Below are 19778 nucleotides of genomic sequence, written 5' to 3'. Positions count from 1 at the left end.
TTGGTTCCATTCTCCCCATCACTTTCAGCTACACCAATCAGACGTAGATTTGGTCTTTTCAATAGTCCCATATTTCTTGGAGGCTTTGTTCATTTCTTTTGATTCTTTTTTCTCTAAACTTCTCTTCTCGCTTCATTTCATCTTCCATGACTGATACCCTTTCTTCCAGTTGATCGCATCGGCAACTGAGGCTTCTGCATTCATCACGTAGCTCTCGTGCCTTGGTTTTCAGCTCCATCAGGTCCTTGAAGGACTTCTCTGCATTGGTTATTCTAGTATCCGTTCACCTAATTTTTTTTCAAAGCTTTTAACTTCTTTGCTATTGGTTCGAATTTCCTCCTGTAGCTCAGAGTAGTTTGATTGCCTGAAGCCTTCTTCTCTCAACTCGTCAAAGTCATTCTTCGTCCAGCTTTGTTCCATTGCTGGTGAGGAGCTGCGTTCCTTTGGAGGAGGAGAGGCGCTCTGACTTTTAGAGTTTCCAGTTTTTCTGCTCTGTTTTTTTCCCATCTTTGTGGTTTTATCTACCTTTGTTCTTTGATGATGGTGACCTACAGATGAGTTTTTCATGTGGATGTCCTTTCTGTTTGTTAGTTTTCCTTCTAACAGACAGGGCCCTCAGCTGCAGGTCTGTTGGAGTTTGCTAGAGGTCCACTCCAGACCCAGTTTGCCTGGGTATCAGCAGTGGTGGCTGCAGAACAGCGGATATTGGTGAACTGCAGATGCTGCTGCCTGATCGCTCCTCTGGAAGTTTTGTCTCAGAGGGGTACCCGGCCGTGTGAGGAGTCAGTCCGCCCCTCCTGGGGGGTGCCTCCCAGTTAGGCTACTTGGGGGTCAGGGACCCACTTGAGGAGGCAGTCTGCCCGTTCTCAGATCTCAAGCTGCGTGATGGGAGAACCACTACTCTCTTCAAAGCTGTCAGACAGGGACATTTAAGTCTGCAGAGGTTACTGCTGTCTTTTTGTTTGTCTGTGCCCTGCCCCCAGAGGTGGAGCCTACAGAGGCAGGCAGGCCTCCTTGAGCTGTGGTGGGCTCCACCCAGTTCGAGCTTCCCGGCTGCTTTGTTTACCTAATCAAACAACTAACTCAGCAATGGTGGGTGCCCCTCCCCGAGCCTCGCTGCCGCCTTGCAGTTTGATCTCGGACTGCTGTGCTAGCAATGAGCAAGACTCCATGGGTGTAGGACCCTCCGAGCCAGGTGCGGGATATAATCTCCTGGTGTGCCATTTTTTAAGCCCGTTGGAAAAGCACAGTATTAGGGTGGGAGTGACCCGATTTTCCAGGTGCCATCTGTCACTCCTTTCTTTGACTAGGGAAGGGAATTCCCTGACCCCTTGTGCTTCCCTGGTGAGGCGATGCCTCGCCCTGCTTCGGCTTGTGCACAGTTCGCTGCACCCACTGTCCTGCACCTACTGTCTGGCACTCCCCAGTGAGATGAACCCAGTACCTCAGTTGGAAATGCAGAAATCACCAGTCTTCTGCGTCGCTTACGCTGGGAGCTGTAGACTGGAGCTTTTCCTATTCGGCCATCTTGGCTCCTCCCCTTCTAATACTTAGTCTTTTCTGATGAAATTGGTGATGGTATTAAACAAATGTGATTTTATTTTATTTTATTTGTTTTGAGACCTTGTCTTGCTCCGTTGCCCAGGCTGGAGGGCAGTAGTGCCATCTTGGCTCACTGCAACCTCCACCTCCTGTGTTCAAGCGATTATCCTGTCTCAGCCTCCCAAGTAGCTAGCTGGGACTACAGACAGCCGCCACCATGCTAGGCTAAATTTTGTATTTTTAGTACAGATGGTGTTTCACCGTGTTGACCAGGCTGGTCTTGAACTCCTGACCTCAGGTGATCCACACACCTCGGCCTCCCAAAGCACTGGGATTGCAGGTGTGAGCTACCGTGCCTGGCCAACAAATGTGTTTCTAAAAATTTTTTAAAATTTTGAAATAAGCATAGATTTGCAGGAAACTACAAAAATAGTAAAGAGAGATCTGTGTACCCTTCACCCAGTTTTTTGCCAGTGGCAAAATCTTGCATACATATAGTGCAATATAAAACCAGGAAATAGACATTGATAGAATCCACAGACCTTATTTAGATTTCACCAGTTTTACATGAACTCACTTATGTGTGTTTGCATGTGTTTATAGAGCTCTATACAATTTCAGCACATGTGTAGGTGAAGATTCATGTTCACTACCACCACCACAATCAAGATACAGAACAGTTTCATTACCGCACAGATTCTTTACATAACCCCTTTATAGGGATACCCCTTTCCCATCATCCAAAACCTCAGGCAACCAAAACCTAGTCTCCATCTCTATAATTTTGTCATTTTAAGAACATTATATAAATGTAATATTACACTATGTAACCATTTCATATTGGTTGTTTTCACTCAGCATTTTTTTTTTGCGATCCGTCCTTGTCTTTTTATGTGTTAATAGTTTGTTCTTTTTGTTTGTTTGTTTTTGAGACAGAGAGTCTCACTCTGTTGCCTAGGCTGGAGTGCAATGGCGTGATCTCGGCTCACTGCAACTACTGCCTCCTGAGTTCAAGTGATTCTCCTGCCTCAGCCTCCCAAGTAGCGTGAGATTACAGGCATGTGCCACCTTGCCTGGCTATTTTTTTTGTATTTTTTAGTATAGATGGCGTTTCACCAAGTTGGCCAGGCTGGTTTCAAACTCCTGGCCTCAAGTGATCCACCCACCTCTGCCTATCAAAGTGCTGGGATTACAGGCATGAGTCAACGCACCGAGCCCTGTTCTCTTTTTATTGCTATGTAGAATTCTATGCTATGGATGTACCAATTTGTTTAGCTGTTCACCATTGAAAGAATTTGGGTTGTTTCCAATTTTTGGCTATTGTAAATAAGTTGGCATGAACATTTCCATACAGGTTTTTGTGTGGACATAAAGGGTATATTTAGTTTTATTTTTTTTTTTAGAAACTGCCAACTGTTTTCTAGAGTGGCCATGCCATTTTACATTCTGTGTTTTGTTTTGTTTTCTTGTTTTCTTTTGAGACAGAGTCTCACTCTGTCACCCAGGCTGAGTGCCGTGGCATGATCTCAGCTCACTGCAACCTCCGCCTCCCAGGCTCTAGTGATTCTCCTGCCTCAGCCTCCCGAGTGGCTGAGACTACAGGTGCGTGCCACCATGCCTGGCTAATTTTTGTATTTTTAGTAGAAATGGGGCTTTGCCATCTTGGCCAGGCTTGTCTCAAACTGCTGACCTCAGGTGATCCACCCACCTAGGCCTCCCAAAGTACTGGGATTACAGGTGTGAGCCACTGCACCCAGCCACCATTTAGATTCTTACCAGTAATGTATGAGAGATCCCATTTCTTTGCATCCTTGACAGCATTTGGTATTGTGACCAATTTTTTTATTGTAGCTATCCTAATAGTTATATAGTGATATCTCATTGTGGTTTTAATTTGCATTTCTCTAATGGCTAATGATGTTGAACATCTTTTCATTTACTTATTTGCCATCTGTATCTCCCTTTAGGCAAAATATCTGTCATTTTTCTTGTCTATTTTCTATTTGGATTGTTTGATAGTTTACTGTTGAATTTACAGGATTATTTATATATTCTAGATGTGATTCCCTTGTCAGATAAATATTCGCGAATATTGTCTTGTTGTAGCTTGTCTTTTTGTCCTTTATAATAGGGTCACAGAATACAGTTTTGATGAAGTCCAATTGATAGATTTCTTTTTCTTTTATGGATCATGCTTTTGGTGTCATGTCTCAGAATGTTTCACCTAGCCCTGGGTTTCTTAAATTTCCATTTGAATTTTAAGATCAGCATGTTAATTTCTGCAAAAAAGGCCAACTGGAATTTTAATGGAATTGGATTAAATTTATAGATCAACTCGGGGAGTATTGCCATTTTAATATATTGTCTTTTTTTTTTTTTTTTTTTTTTTTTGAGACAGAGTCTCACTCTATTGCCCAGGCAATATTGCGCCATCTCGGCTCACTGCAGCCTCTGCTTCCCGGGTTCAAGCGATTCTCCTACCTCAGCCTCCTAAGTAGCTGAGATTACAGGCACGCACCACCATGCCTAGCTAGCTACTTTTTGTATTTTTAGTAGAGACGGGGTTTTGCCATGTTGGACAGGCTGGTCTCGAACTCCTGGCCTCAGGTGATCAGCCTACCTTGGCCTCCCAAAGTGCTGGGATTACAGGGGTGAGCCACTGGGCCCAGCCCTGATGGTAGTTTTGATTGCCCCAAATGTACACATTTTTGAATACTGACTTACAGTTTATGAAATGCTTTCACATCTGTGATCCCATTTGATCCTCATAAAAATCAATCCTATATTGTAGACATTACTGTCCCTATTTTATAGTTAACAAAATAGAGCCTCAAAGAGATTGTGACTTACCTAAGTTCACTGAGCCAAGAAGTGGAAAAACTGGGAATGCAAAGCTCATATTCTTTTCACTACATCAGTATAGGCAGGACATCACTCCAGATCTAATGAATCACAGTCTCCCCAAGTGGTGAGAGCTGGGCATGTGATTTTCAGAAAGCTCCACTGGTGAGTCTGATGCTCACAAAAGGTTACTACAGCACTGTATTGTGCTGCCTCTTCTTTAAGACTTCTTTTACTTTAAATCTTTATCTTTTGGGCTTGAAATATTTGTTTCTAGTCATAAGAAGATGAATAAATTTTCAAAAGTAGCCTGAATTATTAGAGCTTTGATTGCTCTAAGATAAAATCTGAGTAATGATAGACACTTTATGGGTTGTTTGAACATTAAAGTCTCATGTTGTTTTATATGTTATAAGAACAGACAGCAACATCTATCCTCTGATATGGTGTTGTCACTCAGCATTTCTCTTTTATAGTAAGATTTTCTCCACCTTGAATAATGATTCAGTCAGCAAGTATTCATAGAATATAGTGTAGACAGGAATATTATTTTCTAATCTCTATATAGAGATTTGGCTTATTGAGGCACTTGTGTTAGCAATTTATTTTCCCCTTTAATAATATCTAGTATTAAAGCCTTATAAGAGAGTATCTACTCAGCAAGATGTCAGGCTTACTATTCAGCAGTTAGAAGAGAAAACTAGAGAGAAGCTGGTGTCTTACGTTGTTTATATTTTCTTCTGTCTACTCAATTCTTTTATTATTCAAAGCACAATAATATTTGACACCACGTAAAGAAGAGAAGAAAGAAAATAGCAAGTGTAGTACTTTATTATTTCCTTGTATGTATCCATGTTTTTCTTAAAAAAATGCTTTGTCTGCCTTTTTTTGTGTGTGTGTGACAGTCTCGCTCTGTCTCCCAGGCTGGAGTGCAATGGCTCGATCTCAGCTCGCTGCAACCTCCGCCTCCCGAGTAGCTGGATTGCAGGTGCCCACCACCACACCCAGCTAATTTGTGTTTGGGTTGTTTTGTTTTGTTTGTTTGTTTTTTAGTAGAGACGGGATTTCACCATGTTGGTCAAGCTGGTCTCAAACTGCTGACCTCAGGTGATCCACCCACCTTGGCCTCCCTAGGTGCTGGGATTATAGGCGTGAGCCACTGCGCCTGGCCAACTAAGTTCTTCAGTGGCTGAAACAAGCCTCTTCTACAAGTGCTGAAGTATGTGTGATTGATGTTTACATTCATTTGGGGGTGTTCAGACATAGAATGGTAGAACTGAAAGGAACCCTGCAGATAGTCTAGTACAGTCTCCTCACTTTATGGATGAGGAAACAATCTGTGAGAGCTTAAGGCTCAAAGTTACACATGATAAATGGCAGAGCGGCTCTTTTGGCTTCATGATGAGATTGTACGAAGCTGCTTTTCTTTTTTCTTAAAAAAAATTTTTTTTTAAGAGATGGGGTTTTGCTCTGTCATCTGTGGCAGGAGTAGAGAGGTATCTTCTTAGCTTACTGCAGCTTCGAACTACTGGACTTGAGCAATTTTCCCGCCTCAGCCTCTAAAGTAGCTGGGACTATAGGTGTGTGCCACCATGTCTGGCTAATTGATAAGCTGCTTTTTGTAGTGGATATACATAGCAGTTCAGACTATGAGGTTATTGTGATCTTGCTTTAAGACAAAGACTGCTGTTTAGCTTAATTCCTCTAATGTAGAAGTGAATAGAAGAGCTATTCAAGTTGCAGAAGCATCTAGTAGACCTGGCATTATGTCATAGTATAATAACATAAGGCAGTACAACCAGTTTTTGCATTTCCAGAAAAAAGTAAATGACTCCTGCTCATTCAGTATCAACTCTGTGTCACCAAAGATTACCACTTATTCTTCTGTATTTTGAGCAAGCTATCTGTTTAGCTTGAACAACTAGTATTGCTAAAAATATTAGAAAACAAAATAAGACTTTTAAACACTAGTTAAAATATGCTAAAATTGACTTAGAGACAAATAACCTTGTCATTTCATTTTAACCAATTATTGACATTCTTTATCTTTTTCAGGCAGTTGCTCAAGGGGATTTTCAAAGAGCATCTATGTGTGTACTGCAATGTAAAGATATGTTGATGAGGCTCCCCCAGATGGTGAGTGAAATCTGCATTCTCCAAGAGTTTGAAAATATGCTATATCAAGTTCCAGGAAGAATCATTACTACTTCATGCAACCTTTTGGAGATTCTATTTGAGATCAGTTCCACATAAGTAGCTGATCTTTGAAATATTTTGCTTCCTTTGTTCTTTACCAGAAAGAGCATTTGAAAAAGCTATATGGAATATTTCTTTTTTTTCTTTTCTTTTCTTTTTTTTTTTTTCTGAGATGGAGTCTCACTCTGTCGCCCAGGCTGGAGTGCAGTGATGTGATCTCAGCTCACTGCAACCTCCACCTCCCAGGTTCAAGTGATTCTTGTGCCTCAGCCTCCTGAGTAGCTGGGATTACAGGCCTGCGCCACCACACCTGGCTACTTTTTGTATTTTTAGTACAGACAGGGTTTTGCTATGTTGGCCAGGCTGCTCTGGAACTCCTGGCCTCAAGTGATCCACCCACCTCAGCCTCCCAAAGTACTGGGATTACAGGCATGAGCCACCACACTTGACTGATATGGAATATTTCTTAAAATTTTCTTTGCTTTGTCTTTTATTGTCAAATCATTTTGATAACATTTGCTCCATATTCATGCTATACAACAAAAGAAAGAAAAAAATGAGTTTGTCTGCTGACAAGGTTGATAGCAGTTAATCATGTTACTGCCATAGTATTTTTCTATACTGGGATTTGGAGATGTGAGAGATTTGATAGGATAAAGCCTGCATCCTGGACTGGATCTCATGAAAATTCCTAAATACATAGTTTTTTGCTTTTTCATTTTATCTTCCCTTTCCATTCTTTCTCTCCTATTTCAGTGCCTATGCCTACTTCAGTCTTTACTCTCACAGAGGGATTAATAATGGAGATATAATTGGATATTAGGGAGAATGTTCCCAGTATTGCATACATCGTACCTATTTGTGAGATTGGTCTTATTTTTTCCCCAAATTGGGTGTCATAATGTAGAGCTTAATTCAGTAAACATTTATATGTTGCCTGTTATATGTCACATCAGACATTCTTCTAGGCTTTAAAAACTTTTAAAACAATTTCATATTTATAGAAAAGTTATAAGATTAGTACAAAGAACTCCTGTATACCCTTTGCTTGGAAACGTCATTCAAATTTTCCAATAATGTTCTATATAGAAAATGGTTTCAATCTAGAATTATACATAGTCTTCAGTCTCCTTCAATCTGGAAATCTGGAACACCTCCTCATTCTTGCCTTGTTATTCATGATCTTGGCAGTTTTGAAGATTACAGATCAGTCATTTTGTAGCATGTGATTTAATGTGGGTTTAGCCAAAGTTTCCTCATGATTAGAACAGGTTGTGAATTTGAGGCCAGAAAATCACAGAAGAAATTCTATGTTCTACTCATGGCTTCCTATTGGGTGGTATACAGGATTGATTTATACTATTATTGGTGGTGCTAGCTTTGATCTCTTGATTAAGATCGTGTCTTTCAGGTTTTTTCACTGTAAACCTGTATCATTTCGTGAGTGATACACTGAAACTATGGCAAATCAAATTTCTCATTCTACTTTCACCATCTTTATTCTTTTTTCCTCCATTTTTCTAGCTTTATTGGGGGTATAATTGACAAAATTTGTATATATTTATGGTATATAACATAATATTTTGATATACATTGTGAAAAGATCACCACAATCAAGCCAATTTATATATTCATCAACTCACACAGGTTTTTTTGTGGAGAAATATTTAAGATCTACTTTCTTAGCAATTTTCAAGTATACAATACATTATTATAATATTAACTGTAGTCACTGTGCTGTACAGTACAGCCCCAGAACTTATTCATACGGCCTAAATGAAACTTTGTAACCCCTCCCCTTTTATTTGAAGAGATAGAGTATTGCTCTGTCGCCAGGCTGGAGTGCAGTGGCATGATCCTGGCTCACTGCAGCCTCAACTTCCTCGGCTAAAGTGATCCTCCCACCTCAGCCTCCCGAGTAGCTGGGACTACCGGTGCGTGCCACCAAGGCTGGCTAGTTGTTTTATTTTTTTGTAGAGATGGGGGTCTTACTATGTTATGCAGGCTGATCTTGAACTCCTGGGCTCAGGCAGTCCTCTTGCCCCAGCCACCCAAAGTACTGGGATTATAGACGGGAGCCACTGTGCTTGGACACTTTGTACCCTTTGACCAATATCTCCTCATCCATTCCCCAACCCCCTGGCAACCACCTTTCTACTCTCTACTTCTATGAACTCAGCTTTTTCAGAATCCACATATAAGTGAGACCATGCAGTATTTGTCTTTCTGCGGCTGGCTTATTTCACTTAGCTTAATGTCCTCCAGGTTCATCTGTGTTATCACAAATGGCAGGATTTCCTTCTTTTTTATGGCTGAATAGTATTCTATTGTATATAAATACCACATTTTCTTTACCCATTCATCTCTTGTTGGACCCTTAGGTTGATTCCATAGCTTGGCTATTGTAAATAATGCTGCAGTGAACAAGGGATTGCAGATATCTCTTAAAGATACTTATTTTATTTCCCTTGGGTATATATCCAGAAGTGAGATTGCTGGATAATATGGTAGTTACATTTTTAATTTTTTGAGCAACCTCTATACTGTTTTCTGTAATGGGTATACTAATTTACATTCCCACCAGCAGTGTACAAAGGTTTCCTTTTCTCCATGCCCTTGCCAACACTTATCTTTTGTCTTTTTGATAATAGACATTCTAACAGATGTGAGGTGATATCTCATTGTGATTTTAATTTGCATTTCCCTGATGGTTAGTGATGTTGAGCATTTTTTCACATACCTGTTGCTGATTTGTATGTCTTCCTTAGATAAATATCTATTCAGGTCTTTTGCCCATTTTTTCATTGGGTTATTTGTTTATTTGCTATTGCAGTGTTTGAGTTCCTTGTATATTTTGGAGATTAACTCTTTATCAGACGTGTGATTTGTGGATATTTTCTCCTATTCTGTAGGTTGTCTCTTCACTCTGTTGATTGTTTCCTTTGCTGTGCAGAAGCATTTTAGTTTGGTGCAATCTCATTTGCCTATTTTTGCTTTTGTCACCTGTGGGGGTCATATCCAAAAAAATCATTGACCAGGGGTCTATCTCTCTCTTTCCCTCTAATAATTGCTTTATATATCTGAGTGCTCCAGTGTTGGGTGCATGTGTATGTAAAATTGTTATAGCCTCTTGCTGAATTTTCCCCTTTATCCTTATATAGTGACCTTTTTTTCTCTCTCCTTAAAGTTTTTGTCTTGAAATCCATTTTGTCTGATATAAGTATAGGTACTCCTGCTATTTCGTTGTTTCCGTTGTCATGGAATATCTTTTTCCATCCGTTTATTTTCAATCTGTGTGTATCTTCATAGGGGAAATGTGTTTCTTGTAGGCAAGAGATCATTGGGTCTTGTTTTTTTTTAATCCATTCAGCCACTCTATGTCCTTTGATTGGAGAGTTTAGTCTATTTACATTCAGTGTTATTACTGATAAGTAAAGACTTACTCCTGCCACTTTGTTATTTGTTTTCTGATTGTTTTTGGTTTTCTATTTTTTATTCTATTCTATTTCTTTCTTTCCTGTCTTCGTTTTAGTGAAGGCGATTTTCACTGGTGGTATGATTTAATTTCTTCCTTTTTATTTTTTGTGTATTCGTTGTTTTTCAGTTTCAGGTTACCGTGAGGCTTGCAAATGCTATCTTATAATCCATTATTTTAAATTGATGACAGTGTAACACTGATTGTATTAACAAAGAGCCAAACACACACATACACACACACACACAAACTAATAAAAACTCTACACTTTAACTTTGTTCCCCTGATTAACTTTTTTTGTTTTTCTTTGTGTCTTATGGTACTGTCCATGTTTTGAAAAGTTGTGGTTATTATTTCTGTTTGGTTCATCATTTATTCTTTCTACTTAAGTCAAGAGAAGTTTTACACCCCACAATTTCAGTGTGATACCATTCTGTCTTTTTCTGTGTGCTTACTGTTTTTTTTTTTTTTTTTTTTGAGACGGAATGTTGCTCTGTCACCCAGGCTGGAGTGCAGTGGCATGATCTTGGCTCACTGCAACATCCGCCTCCTGGGTTCAAGTAATTCTCCTGCCTCAGCCTCCCAAGTAGCTGGAACTACAGGTGCATGCCACCACACCCGGATAATTTTTGTATTTTTAGTAGAGACGGGGTTTCACCATATTGGTCAGGCTGGTCTCGAACTCCTGACCTCAGGCGATCCACCTGCCTCGGCCTCCCAAAGTGCTGGGATTACAAGCATGAGCCACTGTTTCCAGCTGTCCAGCCGTGTGCTTACTATTACCCATGAGTTTTGTACCTTCAGGTGATTTCTTCTTGCTCATTAACATCCTTTTCTTTCAGATTGAACAACTCCCTTTAGCATTTCTTGTAGGACAGGTCTGGTGTTCATGAAATCCCTCAGCTTTTGTTTGTCTGGGAAAGTCTTTATTTCTCCCTCATGTTTGAAGGATACTTTCTGCTAGATATACTATCCTAGGGTAAACATTTTTTTTTCTCCTTCAGCACTTTAAATATGTCATGCCTCTCTTTCCTGGCCTGTAAAGTTTCTGCTGAAAGTTGGCTGCCGATGTATTGAAGTTCGATTGTATGTGATTTTTTTTCTTTTCTTTTACTGTTTTTGGGATTCTTTCTTTATCCTTGACCTTTGGGAGTTTGATTATTAAATGCCTTGAGGTGTTCTTCTTTGGGTTAAATCTGCTTAGTGTTCTATAACTTTCTTATACTTGAATGTTGATATCTTTCTCCAGGTTTGGGATATTCTCTGATATTATCTCTTCGAATAAACTTCTTACCCATAGCTCTTTCCCTACCTCCTCTTTAAGGCCAATGGATGTTAGATTTACCCTTTTGAGGCTATTTTCTAGATCGTGTAGGTATGCTTCATGCTTTTTTATTTTTTTTCTTTTGTCTCCTCTGATTGTGTATTTTCAAATAGCCTGTCTTGAAGCTCACTAGTTTTCTTCTGCCTGATCAATTCTGCTGCTAAGAGACTGATGCATTCTTAAGCACGTCAATTGCATTTTCAACTCCAGCATTTCTGCTTGATTCTTTTAAATTATTTCAGTCTCTTTGTTAAATTTATCTGATAGAATTCTGAATTCCTTCTTTGTGTTATTTCAAATTTCTTGCAGTTTCTTCAAAATAGCTATTTTGAATTTTCTGTCCAAAAAGTCACATATCTCTGTTTCTGCAGAACTGGTCCCTGGTGCCATATTTAATTCATTTGGTGAAGTCATGTTTTCCTGGATGGTGTTGATGCTTGTAGATATTCATCGGTGTCTGGGCATTGAAGAGTTAGGTATTTATTGTAGTCTTCTCAATCTAGGCTTGCTCATGCCAGTCCTTCTTGGGAAGGCCTTCCAGTTATTCAAAGAGACTTGGACCCCAAGCCTAATAATGCTGTGTTTCTTGTAGACCCATAAAGGGTACTCCTTGATGACCTTGGATAACATCTGAAAGAATTCTCTGGATTACCAGGCAGAAACTCTTGTTCTTTACCCTTACTTTCTCTGAAACATATGGAGTCACTGTCTCTGTGTTGAGCTGGGGGTGTGGTGATGCAAGCCCCCCGGGGGTGTGGTGATGCAAGCACTGGGCCTGTGCTGTGTCAGACTTGAAGCCAGCACAGCACTGGACCTTGCCCAAGGAAGGCCCTTCCCTTTAGGATGGTGAGTTCCCCCACAACCCAGGTGTGTCCAAAGATGCTCTCTGGGAGCCAGGGATTGGAGTCAGAAACTTGAGCAATTTACCTGATGTTTTATTCTACTGCAGTTAAGCTGGCACTCAAATCACAATACAAAGCCCTTCCCACTCTTCCCTCCCTTTCCACAGGCAGAGGAGTCTCTCCCTGTGGCCGCCACCATCAGTGGTCCATAGGGTGTTCTGCTAGGCCACCACTGATGTTCACATAAAACCCAAGGTCTCTTCCATCAGCTTGTGGTGAATGCTGCCAGGCCTGGGACTCACCCTTCAGGGCAGTGGGCTCTCCTGTGGCCCAGGACGAGAAATACTGTCCAAGAGGCTACACCTGGATTTGGGGACCCCAAGAGCCAAGCTGGTACCTAGAGTGCAGTACAAAGTCCTCTTTACTTTTCCTCTGCTTTTCTCAAACAAAAGGAGTCTTTCACTGGAGCCACCACAGCTGGGAATGTGCTGGATGTCCCCTGAAGCCAGCACTTCTCAGAGCCCAAGGCCCATGATGTACTCCCTGGGTCGTTAATGGTTATTCCAGGGTTATACCAAGGGTTCTTTAGTCAGCAGGTGATTAATCCTGCCAGGACTGGATCCTTTCCTTCAAGGCAGTGGGTTCCCTTTTGGCCCAGGATGTGTCTAGAAATGTGGTTTGAGAGCTAGGTCCTGGAATGGGGGCCTCACTACTCTGCCCAGTGCCCTGTCCTACTGTGGCTGAGCTGGTATCCAAGACGCTAGACAAAGTCCTCTTTACTCTTCCCTTTCCTCTACTTAGGCAGAAGGAAGGAGTCACTTTCATTGCTACGAGCTTTATTGCCTGGGGTTGGGGAAGGGATGGTGCAAGCCCTCCCTTTGCTGTGCCAGCTGTTGTCTCCCTAGGTCACGTGGCAAGTTCACTGGCTCTAAGCCCAGCCTTACACTAGGAGTTGCCTAGGAATTGCAGTCCTTGTGCCCCAGACTGCCACTCAAGTTTATGTAGGACCCCAGAGCACTTCAGCCCACAGTGACGAGGCTTGCCAAGAAACTCAAGTTCCCACCACTGGGATGAGGGTAATTCTCCTGTGGCTAAGGCTGGTCCAAACACTCCCTCTGTGCACAAGCGCTGGCTGAACCCAGCATGACTTTTTTCTCTACTGTGACTGTGCAGCACTGAGTTCAATGTAAAGTTCCCCAGCTGCTGTGCTCTTCCTCTGCAATGTGCACAGATTCTCTCTCTGCACTGCATAGCTGCTGCCAGGGGAGCGGGGAGGGGTGGCCTTGGAGATTGAAGACTGTTTATCCTGCCCTCTTCAATGCCTCTTTCCACAATATGTAGTTAAAACCGGGTACTGTGAGTGTTCACCTGGTTTTGGTTCTTGTGATTGTGCTTTTCTGTGTGCAGACAGTTGTTAAAATTTGGTGTTCCAGTGGAGGGTACAAACAATGCAGGCTTTTATTCCATGATCTTGCTCCACCCTTATTTTAGCTTTTTTTTTTTTTTTTTTTTTTTTTTTTTGACAAGGAGTTTCGCTCTTGTTGCCCAGGCTGGAGTGCAATGGCACAGTCTTGGCTCACTGCAACCTTCGCCTCCCGGGTTCAAACGATCCTCCTGCCTTAGCCTCCCAAGTAGCTGGGATTACAGGCATGAGCCACCATGCCCAGCTACTTTTTTGTATTTTTAGTAGAGACGTGGGGGGGGTTTCATTATGTTGGTCAGGCTGATCTCGAACTCCTGACCTCAGGTGAGCCACCCACCGTGGCCTCCCAAAGTGCTGGAATTACAGGCGTGAGCCACTGCGCCAGGCCAACATCTCTTATAAGGTGATTATTTATTTATTTATTTTATCTGAGACTGAGTCTCGCTCTTTCGCACCCAGGCTGGAGTGCAGTGGCGCGATCTCAGCTCACTGCAACCTCTGTCTCCCGGGTTCAAGCCATTCTCTCACCTCAGTCTCCCAAAGTAGCTGGGATTACAGGCTCCTGCCACTACGTCCAGCTAATTTTTTGTATTTTTAGTAGAGATGTGGTTTCACCATGTTGGTCAGGCTGGTCTTGAACTCCTGACCTCAGGTGATCCGCCCACCTTGGCCTCCCAAAGTGCTGGGATTATAGGCATGAGCCACCGCACCCGGCCAAAGTGATTTTACTGGAAAAACATTTCGTCAATTCTTGTATGCTGCTCCAAACTTAAAAAAGATCCTTTAAGAATGTAAAAACTTTTAAAATCTCACCATCCATATTGGCCCACAGGTTGTAATTTGCTGACTCATTTCTTTACTGAGACTATATTTTTCTATTTATTTCATGAGTGTTTATAATTATTTGTTCAAACAGTTTTAAAACATCTGATCTAAAGCCCTTATCAGATAGTTTTAACATTCATATCATCTTTCTATGATTGTCTTTTCTTATGTATGTTGAGATTTTCAAGCATTGTCATATACGGAGTAGTTTTTTATTGAACAATATATATATACATTTGTTTTTTGAGACTGAGCCTCCCTCTGTGGCCCAGGCTGGAGTGTGGTGGCATGATCTCAGCTCACTGCAACCTCCATTTCCCGGGTTCAAGCGCTTTTCCTGCCTCAGCCTCCCTAGTAGCTGGGATTACAAGCATACACCACCATGCCCAGCTAATTTTTGTATTTTTAGTAGAGACAGGGTTTCGCCATGTTGGCCAGGCTGGTCTCAGACTTGACCTCAAGTGATCTGCCCGCCTCCGCCTCCTAAAGTGCTGGGATTACAAGCATGAGCCAACACACCCAACCCCTATACATTTTCTATATTACATTTTTGGCTTCTGGATCTTGTCTAAATTCTGGGAGAGTGTCGATATTTTTATTATAGCAGGTAATCAATCTGGTAGATTCAGGCAAATTTTAAACTCATTTTTTGTGGGTTATGGTTTCAATGTTGTTTCAATTTTGCAGTGTGCTTCAGGTTTGTCTTGCATATGCAACACTCATTGATCAGTCCTGGTACTTGGCAGAGGTTTATCTGTTAGCTCAGTTATCAAAGTTTTTGTTATGTAAATTAGGTTGAGATTCCTGGTTATTAAGGTTGTAGGATGAGCCTTGAACTTAATCAACTTTATTTTGTTGCTTTTCTGAGCTCCTCTCTCTCTCTCTCTATGATCTTCTTGGTAGTTTCTGGTTCTCTGAGCTGTCCTTTTCAGTCCTCTAACCAATAACTATCCATAATCTGCAGTTGCACTGTGACTGGGGCCAAGCAGTAGGAAGACACAGGCAGAGGAAAAAAAGCAGTGGGAGTTTGCCCCATCCTGTGGGAACTACTGCTGCAGTGAATGGACAGTAAGGTTTTCCTCCCTCAAAGTTTTGAGTATTGTGGTTTCCCCTGGCTACCACTGCTGTTGCCACCATGGGATTGCCTAGGGCCTGAGCACAAGAGAATGGAAGAAAGATGAAATAAAAACCAAAATTTAATATTTGCACTTTCTCTGAGCAATTCAAGCCAGAAGTAGAGAAGCACCCTCAGTCTGTACCACAGCATTCGCTTCTGAGTTTCCGGCTGCATTAAGTTTAGGCCAGGGGATATTAGAGGAAAAGAATGGTAAACTTACCACCAGTTTGGTGTTAACTTGAATTCTGGTGTTCTTCCTTTATTTGGCTTCTGCTATTATTTTTTCAGAGTCCTCAAATAGCTAAGTGCATTCTGTCGAGGTTTATAGTTACATTCAGTGGGAGATAAAGGGTGGTGCATACTTACTTTATCTTACCCAAAACTAAAACACTATTTATTTATTTATTATTTTTATTTTTTGAGATGGAATCTCACTATGTCGCCCAGGCTGGAGTGCAGTGGCATGATCTCGGCTCACTGTAACCTCCATCTTTCAGATTTAAGTGATTCTCCTGCCTCAGCCTCCCAAGTAGCCGGGACTACAGGCATGCAGGCATGCGCCACTATGCCTGGCTAATCTTTGTATTTTTTTTTTTAGTAGAGACAGGGTTTTATCATGTTGGCCAGGCTGGTCTCGAACTCCTGATTTCAAGTGATCTGCCTTCCTTGCCCTCCCAAAGTGCTGGGATTACAGGAGTGAGCCACTGCACCCGGTCTAAAACACTATTTTGATGGTTAACTCTTTCTACATTTGGCCATTAAGAGGCCCTTTAAGCTGATTTGTATGTCTTTTTTGGAGTGGTAGGGTGGTTTACTAGCCTGGTGATCTATTTGTGTCCTTTCAGTTTCCGGCCTGAACTTGTCTTTTTTTTGAAATATTTATTTTGGTAGAATTGACAAATAAAAATTAGTATGTATTTAAGGTGAACAACTTGATGTTTTGATATACATACATATTTTGGAATGATCACTGTGATAAAGGTAATGAACATATTCATCACCTCACATAGTTACCTTTTTTTTTTGTGGTGAGAACACTTAAGATATAGTCTCTTAGAAAAAAATCACCTATACAATACACAACACAATGTTATTAACTATAGTCACCATGCTGTGCATTAGATCTCCAGAACTTATTCATCTTATATAACTGAAACTTTGTATGCTTTATCTAACATTGCCCTATTTCCCCTTCCCCTGAGCCCCTGGCAGCCACCATTTTATTCTCTGCTTTTGTAAGTTTGACTCTTTTCATTTTACATATAAGTGAGATCATGTAGTATTTGCTTTTCTGTGCCTGGCTTATTTCATTTAGCATAATGTCATCCAGATTTATCCATATAGTTTCAAATGAGACAATTTCCTTTTCTTTTAAGGCTGTGGTATGGGTTCAATGTTTGACGCCACCCACCCCCCACCCCCCAACCAAATCTCATGTTGAAATTTCATCCCTAATGTTGGAGGTGGGGCTTAGTGGGAGGTGTTTGCATCATGAAGGTCATGAAGGCAGATCTCTCATGAATGGCTTGGTGCAGTCCTCATGGTAATGAGTGAGTTCTCTCTATTAGTTCGTGCTAGAGCTGGTTATTTAAAAGAGCCTGTCATCTCCCTCTGCTCTCTCTCTTGCTTCCACTCTCTAGCCATGTGATTTCTGCGCAGGCTAGCTTCTCTTTGCCTTCTACCATGAGTGGAAGCAGCCTGAAGCCCTCATCAGAAGCAGATACTGGCACCACCTTGTGCAGCCTGCAAAACCGTTAATCAAATAAACCTCGTTTTAAAATAAATTACCCTAGGAGTGACAGAAAATGTGAAAAAAAATTACTCTTCCTCAGGTATTCCTTTATAGTGACACAAACTGACTAAGGCCGATATGGGGGTGTATGTGTGTATATAGATACATACATATATATACGTATATACAATATCCTGTGTGTGTGTGTATATATACATACCACATTTTGTATATACATGTGTATGTATATCCTGTGTGTGTGTATATACATACCATATTTTCTTTATCCATTTATCCATCAACAGGTATTAGGTTGTTTTCATATCTTGGGTATTGTGAATAATGCTGCAATGAATATGTGAGTGCAGATATCTCAAAATCCTGATTTTAGTTCCTTTGCATACATACAGTTAGCCCTCTGTGACCCTGGGTTCCACATCCATGTATTTAACCAACTGGGGATTGAAAATACTTGGGAAAAAAGGATGGTTGCATCTGTACCAAACATGTAGATACTTTTTTCCTACTACTTTCCTATTCCTACCTAATACAGTTGTTATACTGTATTATTTATATTATTCCCTAAATAATACAGTATAACAACTATTTACATAGCATATTCATTGTATTAGATATTATAAGTAATCTAGAGATGATGTAAAGTATATAGGAGGATGTTTGTAGGTTATATGCAAATACTATGCCATTTTATATAAGGGACTTGAGTATCTGTGGATTTTGGTATCCACAGAGGGTCCTGGAACAAATCCCCAGCAGATACTGAAAGATGACTGTACCTAGAAGTGAAATGGCTATAACATATAGTAGTTTTATTATTTTTTATTAACCTTCCTACTATTTTGCATAATGATTGTACAGATTTACATTGCCAACAGTGTACAAGGGCTCCCTTTTCTCCATTCCTCAATGACACATTATCTTTTGACTTTTTGATAATAGTCATACAAACAGGTGTGAGGTGATGTCCCATCGTGGTGTTGATTTGAATTTTTCTGATGATTAGTGTATTAGTTCGTTCTCACATTGCTATAAAGAACTACCAGAGACTGGGTAATTTATAAAGAAAAGAGGTTTAATTGGCTCACGGTTCCACAGGCTGTACAGGAAGCAAGGCTTGGGGTGGCAGGGGCTCTGGAAACTTACAATCATGGCAGATGGTGAAGGGGAAGCTGGCGCATCCTACATGGCTGGAGCAGAAGGAAGAGAGAGTGAAGGGGGAAGTGCTACACACTTTCAAACAACTAAATCTCATGAGAACTCATTATCATGACAACAGCAAAAGGGAAATCCACCCCTATGATCCAATCACCTCCCACCAGGCCTCTCCCCCAACACTGGGGGTTACAATTCAACAAGAGATTTGGGTGGGGACACAGAGCCAAACCATATCAATTAGTAATGTTCAACACTTTTTCATACATCTGTTGGCCATTTGTATATTTTCTTTGAAGAAATGGTCTATTCAGATCATTTGCCCATTTTTAAATTGAGCTATCTGGTTTTTGTTTTGTTTTGTTTTGTTTTTTGTTTTGCTATTGAGTTGTATGAGTTCCTTACATATCTTGCACATTAATTCCTCATCAGATATATGGTTTGCAAATATTTTGTCTCATTTTGTAGGATGCTTTTTCACTCTGTTGATGGGGTTTCTTTGCTGTGCAGAAGCATTTTAGTTTGATGTAATCCCACTTGTCTATTTTTGTTTTTGGTGCCTGTGCTATTAGAGTCATATACAAAAACTCATTGCCAGGATGAATGTCAAGAAGCTTTTCCCTTGTTTTCTTCTAAAAGTTTTACGGTTTCAGGTATTAAGTCTGATATGGCTTGGATATTTGTCCCTCAGAATCTCATGTTGAAGTGTAATCTCCAATGTTGGAGGTGGGGCCTGGTGGGAGGTGATTGGATCATGGGGGAGGATCCCTTATGAATAGCTTGGTGCTATTCCTCACAATAGTAAGTGAGTTCTCACTCAGAGTTCACACGAGATCTTGTTGTTTAGAAAAGTGTGTGGCACCTCCCTCCTCACTGTCTTGCTCCCGTTCTTGCCATGGGACATGTTTACTCCCCTTTGCCTTCCTGAGGCTCTCACCAGAAGCTGGCCATGATTATAAGCTTCCTGAGGCCCTCATCAGAAGCTGAGAAGCTGTTGGTGCCATTCTTGTACAGCCTGCAGAACCATGAGCCAATTAATAAACCTCTTTTCTTTATGAATTACTTAGTCTCAAGTATTTCTTTATAGCAATGCGAGAACAGCCTAATACAAAGTCTTTAACTTATTCTGAGTTGATTTTTGTATACAGTGTGATATAAGGGTCCAATTTCATTATTTTGCATGTTGATATCCATCAACACTGACTGAAGAGACTGTCTTTTCTTCATTGTGTGTTCTTGGCACTCATGTTGAAGATCAGTTGCCTGTGAATGTGTGGATTTATTTCTG

General features: G+C 40.9%; 1 protein-coding gene across 2 annotated transcripts in view; it reads left to right on the top strand.

Annotated features, from left to right (window-relative positions):
* TEX11 (testis expressed 11) overlaps positions 1-19778 on the top strand; it is a 380181-nt gene that overhangs the window by 74394 nt on the left and 286009 nt on the right. For both annotated transcript variants that reach the window (XM_003820153.4, XM_055106718.1), the window contains one exon: positions 6439-6519. In XM_003820153.4, coding sequence (XP_003820201.2) covers positions 6439-6519 — 81 coding nt within the window. The remainder of the gene's footprint in view (positions 1-6438; positions 6520-19778) is intronic.

The sequence above is a fragment of the Pan paniscus genome, chromosome X (genome assembly GCF_029289425.2).
Source record: "Pan paniscus chromosome X, NHGRI_mPanPan1-v2.0_pri, whole genome shotgun sequence".
NCBI lineage: Eukaryota > Metazoa > Chordata > Mammalia > Primates > Hominidae > Pan > Pan paniscus.
Note: the sequence above shows the minus strand (reverse complement) of the source record. Positions and strands in the feature narration are given on the sequence as shown.